The sequence below is a fragment of the Urocitellus parryii genome, chromosome 3 (genome assembly GCF_045843805.1).
Source record: "Urocitellus parryii isolate mUroPar1 chromosome 3, mUroPar1.hap1, whole genome shotgun sequence".
Taxonomy (NCBI): Eukaryota; Metazoa; Chordata; class Mammalia; order Rodentia; family Sciuridae; genus Urocitellus; species Urocitellus parryii.
In genome coordinates, this window is record NC_135533.1 from 175,679,449 (window position 1) to 175,701,570 (window position 22,122).

A 22,122-nucleotide genomic window follows, 5' to 3' on the forward strand; every position below is an offset into this window, starting at 1 on the left:
GGAATTTCCCTGTAATTCATGATTCAGAAGTTTTGAGTTTATCAAGGTTTCAATTGCCCTTTCCATTCTGGCAATCCCCTACACCTGAAATGAGAACTGATAGCTGAAAACGTTCTGATCCCATCTCCTATACCTGTACAGGTGAGGGATCCACTGGCCTGGCCTCAAGACCCCAGAGCTAATCAGACAGAGATTGGATTAAATCAGTTCACAGAGGTGCTCCACAAATGTCTGTGGGGCTAAATAAGGCACGAGCATCACTCAGAAATCCAATCATACCTGAAAAACCTTGGTTTTATTTTCTGCTTACTATACAATTAATTCCTGGTATGTTCTGTTGTAGTTCTCAAACTTAAACAACACAGTTGCTTTAAAACAAAATCATTCCTATTATTGCAGCATTATCAACAATCACTGACTGTCAATGCTGCTTGTATTTCTTTTCTCCTGGGATGTTTGAATTTGGGCAAATTTTCGTCCTGTTCTATGCTCACAGTAGACCCACACCAAGGATGTCTGTTCTTGCTTGAAATTAATTGGCAGCAGAGAAAGTTTATATATAGTTAGTACCATCTAAAATGAGGTGGAGACAGTTCATTTCTCTTTGCAGGTCACTGCCCACTAGAGTTAACTTGTATTCTGCTCTGTTCATCTGAGCAGTCACTTTGCTTTTCAAAGTTGTGTAGATTACTTCTGGGCTGACAGTGTTCCAAGCAGCAGTGAGACTTCTCATCATGTCACAAATATGCCATATAATGTACGAAGTATATCTAGCATATAATTTTTGATTTATTATGTCTCAGCCTAATGGTTGCATACAGCCATGCTACTGCCAGATTTTTTTTTTAAGTCCACTTGTTTTAATTTAAACTTCCAAAGATTGTGTGTAGTTTATTTATCAATCAGTATAGAACACTCATACTCTAAGAAGCTTTTCTAATTGCAGGAGCCATACCTAAAACAACTTGCCAGGTATTAGTGCATTTTCATACAGACAGCAAACTTGTGTTTATAATGGAAATTTTTTCCAGTTTTCTTGTGATTCTAACTTCTTGCTACTCTCAACACTCTAGCAAAGGAGGACTAATAGTCTATCTTCATATATTTCTCTTACTCCCTAGCAACATTTCTCTGTAGGAGCACATGTTTGGTTTGGTTGCATGCTGTAGAGGCTTATTAGATGTGTCCACATGGACATATTTATTCAGAACAGGCCTCCCATTTTTAAGTTCATTCTCTATTGTAGATGCTTTACTTTTTAGGAGTAGTGACACAATACTGTGATAGGCTAAAAGCACTGGAACTAGCCACAGAGACTTGGCATTAACCTCTCTATGAAAAGCAATTTCATTAGTTTTATCAGAAAATAAACAAAAATCAAGATACAACAATATGTGCTTTGATCTGGTAAAATAATTAAAGCACTCATTTACTAATTTGGCATGTTTAACTCCTCTCATTGTTAACAACTTTGCTTCCTTTTGATTTTTTTTTTTTAATCTTGTCATGATTTTTAAGGAACATAAGGACTCTCCACTTCTTCAATCATTTCACTGTAGATTTTTCTTCCGTATTCACTAACCTTCCTTATTCACTACCACAATAGAACTCTGTGCATGAAGTGTAACAGAAAAAACATACTGAACAGAACCTGAACATTCTAATAATAGCAAGACTGGGGAGACTGGCTTGGTGAGGGAACTGGAAGTGCAGTACTGATGAAGCAACAAATTTTAAGTTAGAGTAATAAAGCTGATGTCAAATTTCAAAGAAAGGGCTAATTTTAACCATATTGGTAACTAATTAAAAATATACCTTTTAAACTAAGAAATCCTAATGACTGAGGTAGATGATGCTGTTATCAGATACTGAATTAGGTTTAAGGTATAAGGGAAAGAAAGCACTGATGTAAAATTATCTTCGTTTAAATTCAGATGGATAATTAAGAATCTTCCAATTCAACATTCTAAACATGAAATCCAGGTATGACCTATCTGGTGCTCACTTTTCTTTTTGAAGATGAACTCAGCAGTTGGTGAAAAGATCCACATCCTAACAGAATGACAAACCACAAAACAGTTGTCCCCATGAAAAAAATCAGTTACTCTGCATTTGATATTTCCACCTGGGCTCATTCTCAACTGTTCAGGATGTGGATTCCTGAAGGTTTCTTCAGCATTTAACTAATTCTTTGTTGGATGAAGGGGCCGGGACTGTTTCTCCACACATAAATTGATCCTAAGACAGAATGAGAAATGACATTGAGTTCTATATCATAGGTATATTAATATTACCTTCATTTTGTTAGAGATTCAATACAGTTGTTAATTCTCCCATTGCTATATTGCTTCATTCTTGTTCAAGGCCAGAACTAGAATTAAAATTTTAAAAGTATACTGGTATTCAGTACTGAATTCATCATTTAATAAATGCCTTATAAACATGCCCATCTTCACTTGCAAGCTACCATTTCTTGGAAATAATGTAAGGGCATGTTACATTTTCTAAGTTTTTATATTCATTATTTCAAATTTTGGTCATTTGAAGTTATATCCTTTTCAAACTAATCCCTTCTTTCAACTAGAAGAAATATGTCTTTATGTGTTTTTCCAACACAGAAATCTTTAATGTTAGCTACTTTTTAAATGAAATTCAATCTCTGATAATTTATCCTGATTTATGTCAACTGCCACAAGAATACTCTGCCTCCCAGGCTACCCCTGCAATCTGATCCCTGAAGGATCAGCTACTACTTTTCCTGCCTCTGGAATTCTTCTACCTTGCTCTTTGGAATTCATGGTCCACAATGGTCCTTATTCTCAACTCTTCTTTAAAGTGTTCCTTTGCCCCTAATGTCTGGAAACATTTTAGGCTGATGCACCTGAGGGTTGCTTACTATCATTTAATGGGAAGAGCCCAGGGATGCAGCTAAACATTCTACTAAGTACAGGTGAGCTCTGCACAACAATGCTAGGTTGAGATGAAGTTATAACCCAGGGCAGTTTCCTCTATGTCCCCTTCTAGTGTTTTCAGAGCCCTAGTACCACAGGGCTTGGAAGTGGGATTGGCTCTTTTCTGTCACCATTCTCTTCCCTTGTCTAAAATCAACCAACTTTGAATCTAATCTCATGAGACCATACCATCACTAATCTCTGTTACTGCATCTATCCATCCCAAATCCCATATTTCAACCCCTCTGGACCTCTTCTTTTTTTTTTTTTTTTTTATTGTTGGTCGTTCAAAACATTACATAGTTCCTCATACATCATATTTCACAGTTTGATTCAAATGAGTTATGAACTCCCAATTTTATCCCGTATACAGATTGCTGTATCACATCAGTTACCCTTCCATTGATTGACATATTGCCTTTCTAGTGTCTGATGTATTCTGCTGTCTGTCCTATTCTCTACTATCCCCCCTCCCCTCCCCTCCCCTCCCCTTTTCTCTCTCTACCCCTTCTACTGTAAATCACTTCTTCCATTTGAATTATCTTGTCTTACCCCTCCTTTCCTCTTATATGTCATTTTGTATAACCCTGAGGATCGCCTTCCATTTCCATGCGATTCCCCTTCTCGTTTCCTTTCCCTCCCACCTCTCAACCCTGTTAATGAAAATCTTCGTCTCAAGCTCTTCGTCCCTACCCTGTCCTTGTTTCCTCCCCTTATATCAGAGGAGTCATTTGGTATTTGTTTTTTAAAGATTGACTAGCTTCACTTAGCATAATCTGCTCTAATGCCATCCATTTCCCTCCAAATTCTATGATTTTGTCATTTTTAAATGCAGAGTAATACTCCATTGTGTATAAATGCCACATTTTTTTAATCCATTCATCTATTGAAGGGCATCTAGGCTGATTCCACAATCTTGCTATCGTGAATTGTGCTGCTATGAACATCGATGTAGCAGTGTCCCTGTAGCATGCTCTTATTAGGTCTTTAGGGAATAGACCGAGAAGGGGAATAGCTGGGTCAAATGGTGGTTCCATTCCCAGCTTTCCAAGAAATCTCCATACTGCTTTCCAAATTGGCTGCACCAATTTGCAGTCCCACCAGCAATGAACAAGAGTGCCCTTTTCCCCACATCCTCTCCAGCACTTATTGTTGTTTGACTTCCTAATGGCTGCCAATCTTACTGGAGTGAGATGGTATCTTAGGGTAGTTTTGATTTGCATTTCTCTGACTGCTAGCGATGGTGAGCATTTTTTCATGTACTTATTGATTGATTGTATGTCCTCTTCTGAGAAGTGTCTGTTCAGGTCTGGACCTCTTCTTTATCCCTACCACCTTTTCAGAGTCCCTCATCTAGATGTTCTCTTTACCTAAGTTCACATTCCATGGTCAATTATATCCGCTTGGCAAAACCACAACAATGGTGAAATCTAACTTCCAGTGTCTACAATGATGGAGCTGAGGAGTTATGACCTGAAAACCTCTGATAATCCTCTATCATTACCAGTTATTGTACCATGTCTCTGCTTCTCTTTGTAGCAAACCATTTTAAAGAAATGTCCACACTTATTGACTCCTATTTCCCCATTCTTTTTTTTTAAAGAATGATTTTTTTTAGTTGTTGATGGACCTTTATTTTATTTATTTATATGTGGTGCTGAGATTTGAACCCAGGGCCTCACACATGCCAGGCAAGTGCTCTACTGCTGAGCCATAACCCCAGCCCCTATTTCCCCATTCTTTCGAACTATTTCCCATCTACCAGGTTTCTCCAATCAAGCTGTCCCCAGTCCCTCCCTGAAACTGCTCTCAACACCATCATAAGTTAATTGTGTGTTGCCAAAGCCAATAGTTAATTCTCAGTTTTCTTCTAACAGTGGAATCTGACAAGAATCTCATTCCTCCCCCTTTTCTCATCTGGCTCCCAGGATATGGCACTGTTGAATTTCCTCCTTCTGCAGTGTTTGCTCCTTTTCAGTTAGCTTTGCACATTCCTTAACTTCTTCCTTGACCTTTTAATACTAGAGCACCTCAAGATTCAGTTCTTTCTTTTGTCCATTTCATCTATATTCAAAGTCCTGGGGATCTCATCCAATATCCTGGCTCTGAATACTATCTTTTTGCTGGTAACTCCCAAATTTATACTGCCAGCTGTCATGCATATTCAATTGCTTTCTCAGAAGCTCCACTTGGATGTCAAATAGCCTTCTCAAACTTAGTATATCTACCTCCCACCTGTGCACCTATAGTTCTGTAACCCCAGCTGTTAGTAATTCTACCCTTCTAGCTAGACCAAAAATGGTAAAATCACCCGATTCCTCCCATACTTTACATCCAACCAGCAAGAAAATCCTTATCTTTCAAAGTGTATATAGAATCCAACCACTTCTCACCACCTGCATTGCTCCAGTCTAAGCCATTTCTTGTTTTGGTTAGTGTAACAGCCTATTTGTTTTTCCCATTTCTCTCCTTGCTCCCTCAGTCTACTCTGAACACAGTAGCCAGAATCATCCTTTTAAAACATAGGTGGGGTTATAGCATTTCTGTTTAAAAATCCTCCAGTGGTTCCCTCCATCATTCACAGTAAAAGTCAAAGTGTCTCTTTAAATCTTTGTGATCTGCCCCACTCTTTTCATCTTGAACTACCTTCACCCTCATTTGCTCTGGTCACTGGCCTTTTTTTTCCTTGACAAAACCAGGTATATTCCTGCCTTAAGATCTCATCAATGAATGTTAATTTGCCTAACTCTATGTCACACATGTAAATAGCTCTCTCTCTTATCTCTTTCAAATCTTTACTTATATAAGGCCTTTCTTAATAAATATTGTCATTATTACCTTATTTTAAATTATAGCCTCCTCCCAGACTGGCACTCCAGATTTGTTATAGAATACATTTTAACAAAAGAATAAATTATTCAAGTTCTACATTATGGTCTAAATTATAGCCTACTTCTCTTGAAGTCTTGTCTGCACTTTCCCTATACTAATATTAGAGTTCATCTTTAAGAATCCATTAGAAAAATAAAACTTTGGGGGGGGAGAGTAGTTTTTTTCTATCATCAATATCCTTGTGAAAGGCAATAGGATAACTGAAGAATAAAATGCAACTTCAAAATGGCAATGAGGAATTATATTCAAACAAGATACTCAAGTTCTACATATAAGCTAAGCAAGAAATAATAAGTAACTGTTCCTGTCAAAATGTAACCAGGGGCTCTGAAAATAATTTAGTTACATATGAAATAGAGGAACAGAGTGTCAACTAAGACATTTAAAATTATTTTTCTTCTATATAATACATAATCGTTTCCATTAAAGAGCAGTTTTCTTTATCACTCTCTTCAAAGCTAAAACGAGTTACATAATCAGAATTGTAAATTTTAATTTATGATATGGCTGTTAATTAGTAATTTTTAAAGCTTGTTTTAAAAAAACAAAAACAGCGCGCGCTTAACCCAGCACCTTGTTAAGGAACAATCTTCTGCATTTACTTATTACAGCCAGGCTGCTCTAGGTCCTTGCCATTGTCTCACACTCCGCCCCCCCCCCCATTTTAAAATTGACCCCTTACCCCTTACTTTGTCATAAATCACTTTTATAATGAGAGAGCAGCTAGGACACGTTGCCACGTCTTCCCCATTCTCCAAATCTTCCTATAACGAAATCAAACAACGTTTGGTCAGCACGATCTTCCCTTCGCTATCTCCTCCCCATCAAACCTCTCCCACCTCTATGTGGCTTGCCTCCCTGCAAGGTGGGTGCGAGCCCAAAGAGCCTTCTCCCTCACTTAAAGGGAAACACTCAGGAAGGTCAGGAGAGGTTCCGTTGCCTCAAACCCCCTGGGAAACAAAAACGATTCCCCTCTTCCAAAGAAGTATCCCGGGAAGAGACCCTTAAGAGAGACCGGGGAGTAACAAAACCGGCTCTCCTTGACACCCACTCCCGGGCTAAACTGAAGGCCAGAATGATGTGCTCGCTGAGAGTTCAGGGAGAGGGATGGGTTTGGGAACACAGAACATAAGTGGACTCAGGGCCGCAAGGATGACTGAAAGCAAATACGCGAAGAACAGAGCACAGCGAAAACGCGCCTGCTCTAGTGAGTCCCTGCGCGGGTCCCTGAAGTTACCTTGGTGATAGAAAAGTTATCCCCACACGGACAGGGGTAGAAATACGTTTCGGAGTCCTCGTCATATTGGAAGTCCTCGATCTCCACCTCGTCGTGAAACACTGCCATGGGGTCGTTGGGGCCGGCAGAGGTCAGGTGCCCCAGCCGTCTGACAACGCCTCTGTAGGTCTAACTTCCCGAAAGCCGGCTGGGACCCGGCGCCGTGACCACTCTCTGGGGCAGGAACTACAGCTTCCGGCGCATAGACAATGACGCAACTCCGGCCTTGGCCGCCAAATGGGTGACCGGGTCGCGGTCACCATGGAGATGATTGAGTTATGGGCAGAGACTGGAAAGATGGCGCTTCCTGCTCAGCAGTGTCGCGCAGCCCTACTCCCATTGGACAGCAGCGACCAATAGCATGTAAGGCTCGCTCGTGCTGCCATTACGTCACCCCGTGGACCTAGGAGGCTCCACGGCGGAGGCGTGGAATTTGGAGCTGGGCTATAAAGTAAGTGTCCCGGCGTGTGCAGCCCGTCGCAGACTTCAGGGAGGTCTCAAACGGTCCGCTGAGGGCTGCAGCTTTCACCCACCTGGTCCTCAGGAAGAGGAGGGCGTCGCTTTGGTTCCAGACAGCGGTAGTAGCAGCTCAGCGTGCTCTCTGCCCCTCACGGGTGACAGACAACCAGCTCTCCTGGAGTTTCGCTTCAGCTAGTGACCTTGAGCCCAGGGCGAAGCCCAACTTATATCTCCTGGCGCAGGTACATACCCGCCTCTTCCTTCACCCCAGACATCTTCAAATATCCCGTTTTGTGTTGCTGAGAAGCTCAAGATCTGGAAGGCGGGGACTGAATTCTAGTTATATATTTGCCAGGCACATAATATCATTAACTATTATGATACGTAGTAACAGTAACGTTATTGTTGTTATTCTTATTATTGGTAGTTGTTATGTGCCAGGTATTGAGCAAAGTATAATTCTCCCATTAAACCTGGGGGTCCATTTTATTAATCTTTAAACTGAGGTACAGAGTGGGCATCTTGACTAACCTCACTTACCTTGGAAATAATGAAAAGCCTGGCCATCTCCAAAGCCCAGGAACAGACCACTAATGCGAATCCCAGTTTCTTTGTAAAACGAACGGTGTGGGTACGTAAGATTATCAGTAGGAGGCCTGTGTATATCCTGAAGCTAAATGCCAATATAAAGTGGTTTCTTTGAAAATAGTGCTAGTACCTGTTTTGGTACAACCTCCTCACAATGGGGTACTACTCCATTACTAGGCAGTTATTCACATATCAGTAGAAAAGGAATGCAGTGTTGAAAAAGCATTGTTGAAAACCAGAAGATCGTGACTTAGAATCTGACTCGATTGCAAATGAGCTCTGGTTGGAGATTTACATTCTTCAGGCCTATTTCTCTTCAAGAAAACATTGGGCTAGAGATGATTCCAAGATCCTTTTCACTAGCATTCTTCTTTTACTTGGAAATCGAGTCTCACTTGGTTTGGCGATCAAATAAAACTTCACATTTTCATAACACATACTTAATACATCCTTATGCTTATGTACTTACACTCAAGTGTTTCCATGAAGTTATCAATTTTGTGCACACTGGATAAGCTCTGCTTGGATTTTAGCCCTTGTGTTTTACTTTTTGTTTGTGGTACTAAAGATAGAACCCAGGGCCTCATACCTGATAGGCAAGCCCTCTCATGCTGAGTTTTATCCCCAGCCCTTAATTTATTTTGAGGTATGGTATGTGGAAGTTGCCCACATTGGTTTTGAATTTTAGATCCTCCTGCTTCAGTCTCCTGAGTAGCTGGGATTGCAGTTGTGTGTCTTCAAGCTCTTTTAAAGCTTGAAAACATGAAGGCAGAGAAGTCTTTGGGAGAAAATTCCAGAAGTACATTAATGGAGTTGGTAGAAGGTCATTTCAGAGGTTCCACAAACGATTTTTGCTAAATTGGAGATGTACCCAGCAATTAGGTAACATTTAAACTTGTTGAAGGTTAACTGTGGAGATTCAGGTGTGTCTGGAGAAATCCCATTAAAGCCCACACAGCTGTGTGGTTGCTCTTGGTATCACTTAGACACAAATACTTCCCAGATAATCTTTTGGAGATAGGCGGAATTGTTTAGTTCCATTGATTACAGAACTGTCTTTAATTCTTATATGAGCCACTTTTGAATATACAGAAATGAATGCAAGTCATGTTTTGTTTTATAGGAAGCATAAATTGGAAGGTTCATTTATATTATATGTTATATAAAATATATATATTTTTTCTTTGGTGCTAGAAATTGAACCTAGGGCCGTGTGCAAGTTAAGCACATGCTGTTTCACTGAGCTAGAATTACAGTCCTTGTAGGCCTTTTGGAAAGCAATTTGGACTTACTTAAAACAGTTTGCTGCCAGGCATTGTGGCATATGCCTGTAATCCCAGCTGCTTGGGAAGCTGAGGCAGGAGGATCAAAGCCAGCCTTGGCAACTTAGCAAGGTCCTAAGCAACTTAGCGAGAGATCCTGTCTCTAAATAAAATATAAAAAAGGGGCTGATGTGGCTCAGTGGTTAAGCACCCTTGGGTTTAATCCCCACTACCCAAAAAAAAAAAAAAAAAAAAAAACCCACCCAAAACACACCAGTTTGCTGGAGCATCTAAAAATCTTAGGTTAAAATCCTAAAAGTTATAGGGGATGTCAGGTAGTTTCTCTTTGTAATTTTATAACTTTAAGAATTATCTAAAATGGAAAAAGCAACACACCACTTATTGGTCGTTGACATGTGCCAGGCACTGTACAAATCCTTTGTAGACATTATGTTAAAACAACCCATTGAGGTATAGGTATCATTAACATTGGGAAACCTGATGGTTAAGGCAAATTAGTGAGTTGCAGTGAGCCGTGGTGACAACTCGGATCTTTCTGATCCTAGAATTTAGGCTCTTAATTAACTGCAATGCCATTTATGATGTGATGGCGTTTCAAGCAGGCTAGTTGAAACGAACATTGATTTGGTTATGCTGGTTCCCCTGAGACCTAGTGTTGGGGATGGGGGGGGGATTATTCTAGGCCTTCCATTACTGCTTTTATCTTGCCACCTGTTGTTCATCCCCTTTGGCCACAGGTGGTTCCTCTTGTGGTTCTGACCAGTTTGAGCTTGACTGTGAACAAAGAAACCATAGTGAAGCACATGATGTATGTTCATTTTTTGTTTTGTTTTTTTTTTTACTCAAAGAAAACATTCAGTGACTATTGATTTTTACATTTATTCCTAACAGGGAATAGACACATTTTGTAAATACACATTTTTGAACCCTGAGAGTGTGACAGAAGCAGATTTGCTTGTTCCTATGGTCATTTGAGATCACAAGTTTATCTTTTTACCATAAATGTTAACATTGTTTATATGGAAAGTAATAGTGACCAAAATTCTTAGTATAATATCAGATTTAGAACTGGGTCTTAACTGTGTAACGAACTGTATTTGACTGCTGTTATATTTCAGGCCAGGGGAAGTTGTTTATTGGCACTATCAAATCACTACTTCTATAGGTCATTTGGCAAGGAGAAGGGGATTTTTAAGTTTTTAAGGATTTTGTATTAACACTCTTGCTTACCAGGTACTTCACAGGTGTTATTTATTCATTTCAGCAATCCAGTGAAGCAATGTGGGTGTTGTTAAAATGGTAAAAGATGCTTTGCCCAAGATTGAAAAAGGGCAAGGAGTCAAACTTGAGCCTAGTCCACTGATTCAAAGTCAGGCACACTCCTCATACCACTAGTATACCACTGAGTTTTCCTTACCAACCCCTGGAGTCCCATTGCTTCCTCTGTGACATCTAGGTTTCTGAATTGACAGGTGCCAGATTGGTCTTCAAATTTACTTCATTTCAGGGGATTCGTGGTCTTTGAGGCATTCTTGTTGCATTTTCTGCTGTCCTATCTCATCTAATTTATCAGCAAGTTGTAGGGCTCTAATTTCAAAATAATTTCATATGAATCTATTTCTGTCATCTCTATAGCTCTTATCCTTTCATAATGCCCCTCCCCCTGCTCAGCATTGGAGATTGAACCCAAGGGCACCCTATAACTAAGCTACATCTTCAGCCCCTTTTTTTTTTTTTTTTTTTTTTTTTTTTATTTTGAAACAAGGTCTCACTTGCCAGTGCTGGGCAACTATTTAATTTAATCTGGAAGGAACAGATTAAATTTAAGATTTGAGACAAATTACAGTGATGTCAGTTCAACAAATACACTCAGTTCATTCAACAATTCTGGGGATGCCAGGCACTATTTGTCATGTTATCTCCTTGGAGATGGAGTAGGTATATCAGTTTTAAAATTAAAAAAAATTATAATTTCTCTGTTTTAGAAATAGTTACAAATTTTGAACTTGTGATCCTCCTGCCTTAGCCTCCTGAGTGCCTGGGATTACAGAGTGCGCCACCATGCCTACACCTAGTTCCTACCGTACTTTTAGACTGGAACCTCCTAACTATATTTTCTGCTTTCTACTTTTGCCCTTGGATAATCCATTCTTCACACAGCAACCTGGGTAATCATTTAAAAATAGATTATGTCCTCCTGATTTATTCAGACTTTTCAGTTGCTTCCTAGTGACTTGGGGTAAAGTCCATTTGCCATGGCCTACTGTGATTTGGGTCTCAATTACTTGCTCAATTTCCTTTCATTCTCATGTAGATTATTAAATTTTAGCCTAAAGTGTTAACCATACTGCTCTCTGGTGTCACTGACCTTGGTTCCTTTAACATGCTAGACTTTTCCCTTGTTTTTGCCTTTGTTCTTGCTTATCCCTGTGGCAGAATGCTCTGCCCTTAACATCTGCTTGGTTGCCTCTTAATTGTTCTGGTTTCAGCTCAAGTATGATCACTTCAGAGAGACCTACCCTGATATTCCCCCACCTACTTACTCCATGACATGACAAATAGTGCCTGGCATCCTGGAATTGTTGAATGAACTGAATGTATTTGTTGAACTGAAATCACTGTAATTTGTCTCAAATCTTAAATTTAATCTGTTCCTTCCAGTAATTTGCTTTAGTACTTTGTTATGGATATCAGTTTTATCATTTATGATAATTTTTCTGTTTTAGAAATAGTTACAAATTTTGGGTAGTTTGTGAGGATATACACATCTATGGAATATTCATTATATAGTTTTGGAAATTACTTAATATATGTTGATCTCCTTTGATTAAACCCTTTGGATATGTGAGTAAAATCCTTGGACAGGTAAAAGTGGGTAATTTTTTAAAATACCTTATTCTAAGGTCTGGCATTAAAAACTTAGAAAGGCACTTTGAATATTTTTAAAAAATGCTCTTTATTTTCCAGTAGGTGGCATTCTTGGTCATGATTATTATTACAGAATTTTAGAATTTTGAGAACAGCTTTTAAAAATTAAAATTTGCTTCCAGTTGAGAAGTAGTCTATTCAAACAGCATAGTCACTAAGATGTATCCTATCATAAAGACAATTTATTTTAGCAGTAGCTGTCTAAAACAGCAGAACAATATTTTCTATTTAACTGTATAGCAGTTAAATTTAATTGGGGAACCTGATCTCAAGTGACATCTGTCATTTTAGCCTGTGACTGTGGTTGTACTTTTTTCATCATGGTAGGATCTCAAACTGAGCAGAACCATAAGAGGAACCACCAGTGGCCAGACAGGGCAGGTGGCCAACAGATGGCAGGATGAAAACAGTATAGAAAGGTATTTCATGGGGTGGGTATCCTAAGTTAAGGAGGTGGGTATCTAAGCAGGAGGATGAACAAGAGAAGCAATAAGATAAAAAAGAAGTGGAACCATGAGGGGGAAGAATTGAGAATGGCCTTGCTGTGAGCTCATGCCTCTGATTACAATGAGCCTTTCCTTTCACAACTGATACTTACTAGGTCTTTTTCTGAGTTTCCCAAAACATTGTTTTTACGTGTTGTCCCTGTTATCACAGGAACTTGGTGAGAATGTCAGTATAAGGAAAAACTTTCCATGTTCCAGCCAGTGTACATCCAGAGATGTCAGTGTAATACCAGGAGCAGACTGTGTCAGTCAGTGAACCAGCCATACCTTGAATGACTCCTAAAATCTCATGGACTTCTAAAGTAAGTTTCACCTTCTTTTGGTGATGAAAAATCATTTTTGGTTTAGACACATTTAAAGGAGAGAAACTACATTTAGTAATCTTGCATGAGGTGAAAAGGCCTTATGCTTTTTTTCCATTTACTAGAAAAAAGTAGCCAATGGCATGTTTATTTGCAATCAAGCTGCATCATACAATGGCAAGAAGAGTTTTTATCTAAAGACTAGTTACGAAGCATTGGGCTTTTTAAAATCTGATGTGGTTACAGCTGACTAAATATGTCTGACTTGTATCACCACCTGGTTTAATCTTATTCTATTACAGAAGCAGAGTAAATTTAAAAAAAATTTTTTTAGTTGGAAGATGGACATATTTTTATTTTTACGTGGTGCTGAGGATTGAACCCAGTGCCTCACACATTGCAAGGCAAGTGCTGTACCACTGAGTGAGCTCCAGCCCAGAGAGTAGACTGAACTGTATTTGACCTGATGAGCACCATCCAATTCTTTAATATTTCTTGCCAGAAATTAGTGAAAGAGGAAGACAAATTTACTGAGGTTCCCAAATATTTAAAAACCAAAACATATAAGAATACTTTTCAGAATATCCCAAACTAGAAAATATCCAAAAAGGCTACTAATAGAGTAAACAAATTTTGTAGCTTGTGTCTGCATACATGTTCTCTTTTGATCTCCCAAATCGGCCACATGCTGCATGATTCTGTCTTCAGAGGACTATATATATATGACCATATCTTCCATTCTGTAAGATTATAATGCTGAAAATTTCCTGTTGCCTTATGGCATTGAAGCCTTTGTAACATCTCAGAACAGCATGTTACTCATGCTTGTGATGATGCTAGTGTAAACAAACCTACTGTGCTGTCGCTTATATAAAAGTATAGCATGTATAATTACGTACTGCTACTTGTCAGTTGATGTTTATTTTATTATATGCAGTGCTGAGAATTGAACCCAGTGCCTCATACATGCTAGGCAAGTGTTGTACTGCTGAGCCACAATCCCAGCTCTTGTATTGCTACTTGTAAAGTTTACTATAAAGCAATATGCCGTGTTATGCTGGCAGCAGCCTTTTATCTCATGGTTATTGCATTTCTTGATTGCATTAAGAGGCCATATTGAGTAACCTATGCTATGTAGGTTTGTGTAAGTTCTTTATGATGTTTGTATAATGACAATATCATCTGATGAAGCAGTTCTCAAAATGTATCCCCATTATTAAGTGATTCATGACTGTTAGCATCAAGAATTGCATACTTACATGCTGTACAGTTACAGTGAATCAGTTCTGAATGATTGCAAAAATTGTCAGGTAAAGTCAGGCCCTTTGCTAATTGAACAACTCATAACTATACCAACAGATTGAAACTCTTTTTCACTGTTTCTTTAAATAGTCTGATGTTTCCCCAATTTTTCCTAAAATAATTTTAAACTTCATTCTTTTGTTTGCCCAGGAAGTACCATGGCCTGTGCTGCTTTCTTGATTTCTGGGTTGTTTCGAGGCTATGTGGGAGCAGTGTGCACTCGGGCTGCTGCTTCGAAGTTGACATCCAGCACTTCTCGCCCCCTTACTTTCACGAGGTGAGTCATTAAGCCTTCAGAGCTGCTGAGAGTTGTGTGAAGCATATCAGACTCCAGAAAGAGGCAGCATCTTGGCTTAAAGATGCCTATCATTAATAGATCATTAAACTTCTGACCATTTTATAGGATCCATAATTATGTTGTATTTTGGATAACTGTGATATTACAGGGGAAAATAATTTATTTTTATGAGGATAATACTTAATAACCTAATTTTACTTTTTATTAAAGCATAATGAAATCCAAAAGGAAAACTGATCACTTGGAGAGAACTGCAAGTGTCGTTCGCCGGGAGGTCTGTATCTTTTGGGCATGACAGGTTTTTCTGGTTGGACAGTTTGTGCATGGTTATGACAGGCTTATGAGGAAGGCAAGTTCTTTTCTGAAAATTTCTAAGGATATGTGATAATTTGAAAAGATGACAAAAGTCTTCAATTTTTCCTTTAAGCTTGAAATGAATGGGTTAAGTTAATTTTTGAAGGCTGGAGTATGGCAGCATTAAGGGAAATATCCTCACAGGTTTGATGTTTAGTTACTTTAGAGATAGAACTACTTAGAGAGTCTATATTTTATGAATACCTTATCATTTCTTTTTTCTTTTTTTTTTTTTTTTTGGACACCGTGTCTCCAAATCCTTGTTCATCCATACTTTAGAACCACACTTCCTATTTCATCAAGGGAGAAAGCACTAACATCTGAGAAAGGAAGGTGTACAGTTTTTCCACCATATTCAGACTATAGAGAGTTAATCTGCCACCTGAAGGGGTGTCAAGGGCTGGGAGCTAAAGGATCCTCACCCTTTACCTCAGTGAGTAACTATTTTCATTTAAAAACATAAATGGGATATTTGATTTTGCTTTTTTGAGTGTTTTTCACATATTCAGAAACGTTTAGCTTAGTATTAGGAGTCTGTTTAAACTATTAAAAATAAAAAGCTTTTTTTACACTTCTACAAACGTGATCATAAATTGTATTGGCTTAGTAGTTTTAGTGTAGTAGAAGGAGATTCTGTAATGTTTAGGCCCTACTTTAATTTAATTCTGCTTTCAGAAAATTGCTTTGGGATGGACTGAGGGTAATGTTCATTCAGCTTCATGGTGTTTTTTTTTTTTTTTTTTTTTTTTTGTGTGTGTGTGTGTGTGTGTGTGTGTGTTTAAGTCTGTAAAATTAGCTCAAGAGAGTGGGTTCATAAGCATGTGGGAAGATACTTTTCCCATTGATGATCAATCTGAAAATACTTTGTCCACACAAAAATACTGATTCCATAAATGTGAAGTTTGTTAAGATTTATTTTTAAGGAGTGAAAAGTCTGTCAGTGTGAAGAAAACTGGTTGAGAGGCTTGGACTGTGCTCTTACCTGTCAGTTTTGAGGTAGATAAATTAGAGAAGTGTTGCCAAACTTTTTAAGGATCAGATGGCAAATATTTTAGGCTTTATGGTCTGTATTGTTTCATTTACAACTACTAGCACTAATTCTCATGTGAATTAAGAAAAAGTTGGCAAAGTTTGACTATACTCTATTGGATAACATAAAATCGCAAGTACAACAACTACCAAACTATCTTTATAATGTGAAAACATCTGTGATATGTACACAATTTGGTGTGACAGTTCTAATAAAACATGATTTCCCAAACAAAGTTGACCTATATGTAATGGTTGCCAGTCCCTGAATTAGAGTAGTCATTTTAGAATTTTATAGGACAAAATTATTGGGACTTTGGGGGAGGGGTGATTTTGGAAGTTTAGGACAAAGAAAATTCATGTGAATTCTAATAGTTTGATTGAAAAGTTGAAAATTTTGGTGCTCAGATATCCGAAAATTATAGGATTAAAATTCTAATCAAGTAACTACTTTGGAGAAGGATTTTTCCAATGGCAGTTCCTCTTCTCTTTTGTTTCTAATTTCCATTCTTCTAAATAGACTGAGAATTGGGAGGAGATGAGAGGAATTGGGGGGAAAGCTAGGTCCACCTCCTCAAGACATTCCTAGCCAGAGAGCTGGGCTTCTTGACATGAACAGACCTTGGGTCGTAACAGAGCTTGCCTTTAATGCAGTTGTACTTCACAAAACTCCCACAGGTCCATATGTTCTTCACCTCAAGCCCACGAAGTAGCCTAAGGATAGGAAGCCATCCACATTTTACAGAAGAGGAAACCTTGCTCAGGAGATGTCTTATAGCTTCTCCCAGGGCCAAAGGAAAGCTCCAGCATAGAATTTCTAGGTCAGAAGATCCTGTTTTCACTCTGAGAGTGACTAAAGATTGGAGCAGTCATTTGCTAAGAAATATTCTTTCAGCATTGGACATTGTGTTCCCTATGGAAAATCTGGGGAATTACAATTTGTGATATTAGTGCTTCTTATTTGAGACTCTAAATGTAACCAGTCTGAAGTCATGCTGATATAGAAAGCTAGACTCTGAATTGAAGGACATTTGATTGTATTGAAGTTCACATTTTTTTTTCCCCTTACAGACCAAAGAATAAGCAGTCTGGGTAACGTTAGAAATGTAAAGAAGATAATTATAAGAGTAGAAATATTGTAAATATTGTAAGAATTGTTCAGGTAAGGCTAACATTTTACTAGAGGAGTCACTGTATTTGGCGACTGCAGAGTATTGGCCACTGAGTAAGGTGTATGCTATTATCAATTTGGGAGAGTTTAGCAATGAAAACAATTTTTAAAGTTTTTATGCATTTGTTTGGAAATATGCCAGATACTGAGCTAGGGGCCAGGCATTGAAAATGATACAGATCCCTGTGCTCAGATTTTAGTGGTGCTTTGGTCTGAAGAAATGACTTTGTGCACCTAATTGATTTTGGAAAAACCAATTTTATTGCAACCATCAGTTTGCTTTTAGAAGCCCTTTTCATATTCTACAAAGCCTTAGTGTATTGTTGCCTTTTGATTTTCAAAGCATTTAATTATATAGTAGGTTGATACTTGGCTTGTCACAACCACCCTGACAGGTGTAGGGGTCTTTATTCCTGTTTCACAGGTGAGGGAATTAAGACTCGGCTATTTAGATAGGATTATCCTGTTTTCTAATTTGTCTGAGATAGTGTTGGTTTATGCCTTTTATTCCAGGAGTAATTATTAGTAGTACTGCCTTTTACTCTCAGAACTGTCCCATCTTAAATTGTATTGTTGGCCTGAGTTTAAAGAACTTCTTCAAGGAAGAGGAGAACTCGGCTCTTGAACTCAGATCTTTGTTAATCAAATCAGCTCTTCTTACAACAAAAAAGCGGGGCAGAGTTTTGTTGAGCAGCATATTACTGGGCGTAAGAAAAGGGAGAGTTTGAGGTACAGTGAATAGTCAGTAAAGCCAAAGGGCCAGGTTCCTGGGGTGGGGGCTTTTGAGGATCCTATGGTTCCCAGTGCTGGTCTTCCAGTGCTTGACTTGTGGTTTTGCTCAAGTGGGGGTTTGAGTGGGAGGGGCTGCCTAGCAGGAGAATGGATTATGTCCTGACCTTAACCTTTACAATTTTCTGCTCGTCATCACTCATGTATTTTGAGGAGATTCTATGGTCCTCTGTGAAGAAGGGGCACATCTCTTTAATACTTTTTTTCAGTAGTTTTATACCTAATTTGCTTTGATTATCAGAGCTTGATGGTCAAAGAACCTTTTGAAGATTAACTAGCTGTGACAAGCAGTGCTTGGTACTCCTAGCCTCACCACAGTGTCCTCAGTGACAAAGCAGAGGGTGGTAGAGAGGGACCTTGGGCACCTAGCATCTAAAGTAGTTGTAGGAGCTGTGGGCAGGCTGGGCCATAAGCTCTTGTGAACTTCCAGGGAAGGATAGACGGTCTGTCCCTTTGGCAGCTGGCCTGTGGCTCTTAGCAGTGTACAGGTCACTGAGTTGGAGCCCACAAAGGAAATAGAGGCTCCTCGGGGAAAGGCATAGCTTAGTAGCTCTGTAACCACATTATCTTACACAGTGCTGACGTGCTGTAGACACTCAGTGCTTGTTTCATTGGGTAGAATAAGCAAGCATTAATCCCACTGTAGCTGATTACCTGTACTGCCTGATGAGTCACTTTCTGAAGCAGGAATGGTGGTAATATTCATCTTGAGATGAACTGATAGTGCATATATAGTCTGTCGTTCTACAAATAGAAGCTATGGAAAGCAAAATTTGCCTGAACTACTGCTGCTTATGTCCCAAACTGGGAAGTCTCTAAAATGTAGTGGCAGTGCTTTTCACTGACACATTTTTGTTCAGTAAATGAAGCAAATTTAAGAGGTAAAACTCTTTTCCCTAAGGGACCTAATCAAGTAAAATGAATTTTTATTTTAAATTCAGCCAACATGTATTGAGTGCCTGACATGCCCAGCACTGTTCAGGGTACTGGGGTTATAATAGTGCATGAGGCAGCCAAGGTCCTTGCTGTTAGAGGAGCTTTGTTGTGGTGTGAATACCCCAAAGAATGTCACGTGATATACACTATGAAGGAAATAAAACAGGATTATGGGAGGCAAGAGTGGCCCAGAGCAGAGTTACCATTTTAAATCTGTGCTTAACATTTGAGCTGAGACTTGAAGAAGGAAAAGAGCCAGCCATGTGCATAGCATTCCTGGCAGATGCCACAGTTTTGAGGCAGGAATAAGCTAGGCAAGTTCAGAGCAGAGTAGGTATATGAGAGGATAAGAGGTATGCAGGACCTATCTACAAATCACTGTGGGCTTGGATAGGGACTTGGGATTTTATTCTGAGCACAGTAGAAGGTGTTAAGTGAGAAAGAATTTTATTTCATTGTTAAAGAGTAATTTATTAGCTTGGTTGAGTGTTGGGTTTTTGTTGGGCTTTGACGCCGGGATGGAAGCTATTGACATAATCTCAGGAGAGATGCTGGTGGTGGTGGTGGTGGTAGGTTGGAGAACAGGAGAGGTACCGCCAGTGGGATTCACACAGGGGGTGGGTGGCTGTTAGAGAAGGAGAAACCAAGGTGATTTCTAGGTTTTGGGATTTGAATAATCTGGGGAGATAATGTGACGATGGTGGCAAATATTCACATAATGGAGAACAACATGGTTGGAGAAGGGAAGGAGCTCAGTTTGGGTATAATGTGGGGTGGGGAGAAGCAGGTGGAGTTACAAATGACATAAGATTAACAGAGTTTTTTTTATCAGTTCATAACTATTGATTCTGGGCCATTAGTTCATGGAGGTGCATTATACTATTTTTACTGCTTCTATATATGTTTAAAAGTTTTCATAACAAGGGAGAACATTTGAGAGGAAAAAATGGTTATGTATTGAATGTTAATTTTGAAATGGAAACTCAAATAGGCAGTTGTATATATGAATTTGGAGTTCACCGCTGGAAATAGTCTAAGCCATATAGAGAGGAAGAGGGCCTGGGACTCAGCATTGGCTATATCGGTAATTAGAGGCCACAGAAAATAGCAAGGACCAGCAAAGTTGATGGAGGAGGGGGAAGCCAGGCAGGAGGGAAATCAGCAGTGTTGCTGAAGCCAGGACAGTGTTTTAAGGAGGGAGTGCTCAGCTCTGCTAAGTTCTGCTGGAAGGTCATCACCTGATTTGCCAGAATGGGGAGTGAGTGGTCAGAATGACTGGCCTTAGTACGCTGTTGAGAGTGAGAGCATGGCTGGTTTGCATTGGGGAGAGAATGGGAGTTAAGAAGGTGGAGACAGAAACATATATAACTCTTGAAGGGTTTTGATGATTGGGAGCAGAGAAATGGGGTGTGATAGCTGGGTGAAAGACTTGTTTTTCTTTGTTAGGTTTGAGAAGCAGCAAAACAAGTTCCTGGATTCAGATCTTTGCCGCTCACTGGCTCTAGGACCTCAGTTTGTGCCTCTGTAAAGTGGGGATAATAAGAGCTTACTTCCAGAGTTGTTGTGAAAATTGAATATGTGAAGTGCCTGGCACATAGTAGCTTTCATCTCTACGTGTTTTCTGCTGCTGTTGATGTCTGAGATGGGAGATGCTAGAGCTTACTTGTAGTCTGGGGGAGAGCTGAGAGGGCGATGCAGAAGAGTGGCTGGTTGCTGGAGTGAAGGTTCAGGAAGGCAGAGATGAGGCGAGGCCAGGTGGATAGGTTAGCCTCTGGAGAAGTAAGGCCGTTTACCCTTCATGCTAGGGCACAATGTTGACTAACATAAGCCACTTAAGAACTACAACATGATGGAGAATTTTGTGGTCTTTGTGAGTAAGTCACTTGAGTAAAATTGCCTTTTAATCAGGGTCCTATGAATCAGATTGGTATTCTGCCACCATTTAAATAATGTCTGTTCTCAATAATTAGTTTCCCTCAATTCTGAAATTTTCTGAACTCTAACTTTGTTTTAAGTTTCTAAATATTTAAGCTAGAAAACAGCTAAACAGGAGTGAACAGGGGAAGGCAATCAGGTTTCCAAAGACCTGTTTCCTGTACAGAGACTTTTGCATGAGCAGTAACATCAAAATATCCTCCATAAAACCAACTTTTAAAAAATAAATGTGATGGAATTTCCTTTTAGATGCCGACTCAGTCAGAGCATTAAAAATGTGTAACAGTGAAAGTTGGCAAATGTGTTGTTATTTTATTGAACAGTAGAAGAGTCTAAATGTTATTTTATGGAAAACTTCATTTCCTGCCATGTGTTTTAACTTAGGACATGGCTAGTTGAGGTTTTAGTTGTGAAATCCTTCGATCCATTAAGTATAAGAGCAAATACCAATGTTAAAACAGTTTCTCCATTATATTTTACTTATTCAATAGAAGCAAAAGGGTGGTGTATAATAAGAGCCACAATTACAGATCCTAATTGTATGAACTAACTTCAGAATGAATATGTGGCCTTTGAAAAGATTTCATTAATGTTTTTAATCCTCAGTTTTAGAAATACTTGTGTGTGTATAATATATATATATATATATATATATATTTGTATTAAACAAAATACAGTTGTGAGAGGGAGACATGTCTTAAGATTATGAATTGTGCAAGGCATTTTGTATTTCAATCATGACAGTTTTGTTCAGATTATTAAGATGAATAGCAATATGTACATCACTGTTCATATTAATACCAAAGGCTGTAATGCATCTGGGAAGAGTTTTGGTCTTAGACACTATCTAAATGAAACTATTCCTTAATCAGTGTAGTTTTTGTACCTTCATTAAATTTTGGATGTTGAGAAATGATTAGTGATTTCATTTCACATAGTCTGTCATTTTATTGTGGAGCATTCTTACATATCACAGCTAACATTCAGGATAACATAGTCTTCCTTGCCACCAGGTGGCTCTTGTGGATGTGTTTAAAGCTTATGCATATCTCATTTTGTGAATCCAACAGATGCCAGTTAAGCTGTTAGAAATGAAATAATCTAGCTCTTGGCTATGTTTTTA

The 22,122-nt window shown here is 38.9% G+C and overlaps 2 protein-coding genes across 7 annotated transcripts in view; one reads left to right on the forward strand and one right to left on the reverse strand.

The window, feature by feature from the left end:
- Positions 1–268: 268 nt before the first annotated feature.
- Positions 269–7,327, reverse strand: Dph3 (diphthamide biosynthesis 3). Of its 2 annotated transcripts, none has more exons than XM_026388617.2 (3): positions 7,081–7,327; positions 6,533–6,607; positions 269–2,238 (listed from the first exon to the last, which is right to left on the reverse strand). In XM_026388617.2, the coding sequence occupies exons 1-3, from the start codon at positions 7,186–7,188 to the stop codon at positions 2,173–2,175; spliced, it is 249 nt and encodes an 82-aa protein (XP_026244402.1). In that variant the 5' UTR covers positions 7,189–7,327; the 3' UTR covers positions 269–2,172. The 2 variants fall into 2 exon arrangements, with proteins under 2 accessions (XP_026244402.1, XP_026244403.1); XM_026388618.2 differs by having other exon boundaries at positions 6,526–6,607.
- Positions 7,328–7,522: 195 nt separating this feature from the next.
- The window catches only part of Oxnad1 (oxidoreductase NAD binding domain containing 1), a 67,782-nt gene continuing 53,182 nt past the window's right edge, over positions 7,523–22,122 (forward strand). For 4 of the 5 annotated variants that reach the window (XR_013343360.1, XM_077796234.1, XM_026388602.2 and 1 more), the window contains exons 1-4: positions 7,529–7,820; positions 13,035–13,185; positions 14,638–14,764; positions 14,996–15,059. Coding sequence is in view for 4 of the 5 variants with exons in the window: in XM_077796234.1 (XP_077652360.1) it covers positions 14,646–14,764; positions 14,996–15,059 (183 nt within the window). In the remaining variant the exon portion in view is untranslated. Of the gene's footprint in view, positions 7,821–13,034; positions 13,186–14,637; positions 14,765–14,995; positions 15,060–22,122 lie in introns of all 5 variants that reach the window. The other variant, XM_026388603.2, reaches the window with a different exon arrangement.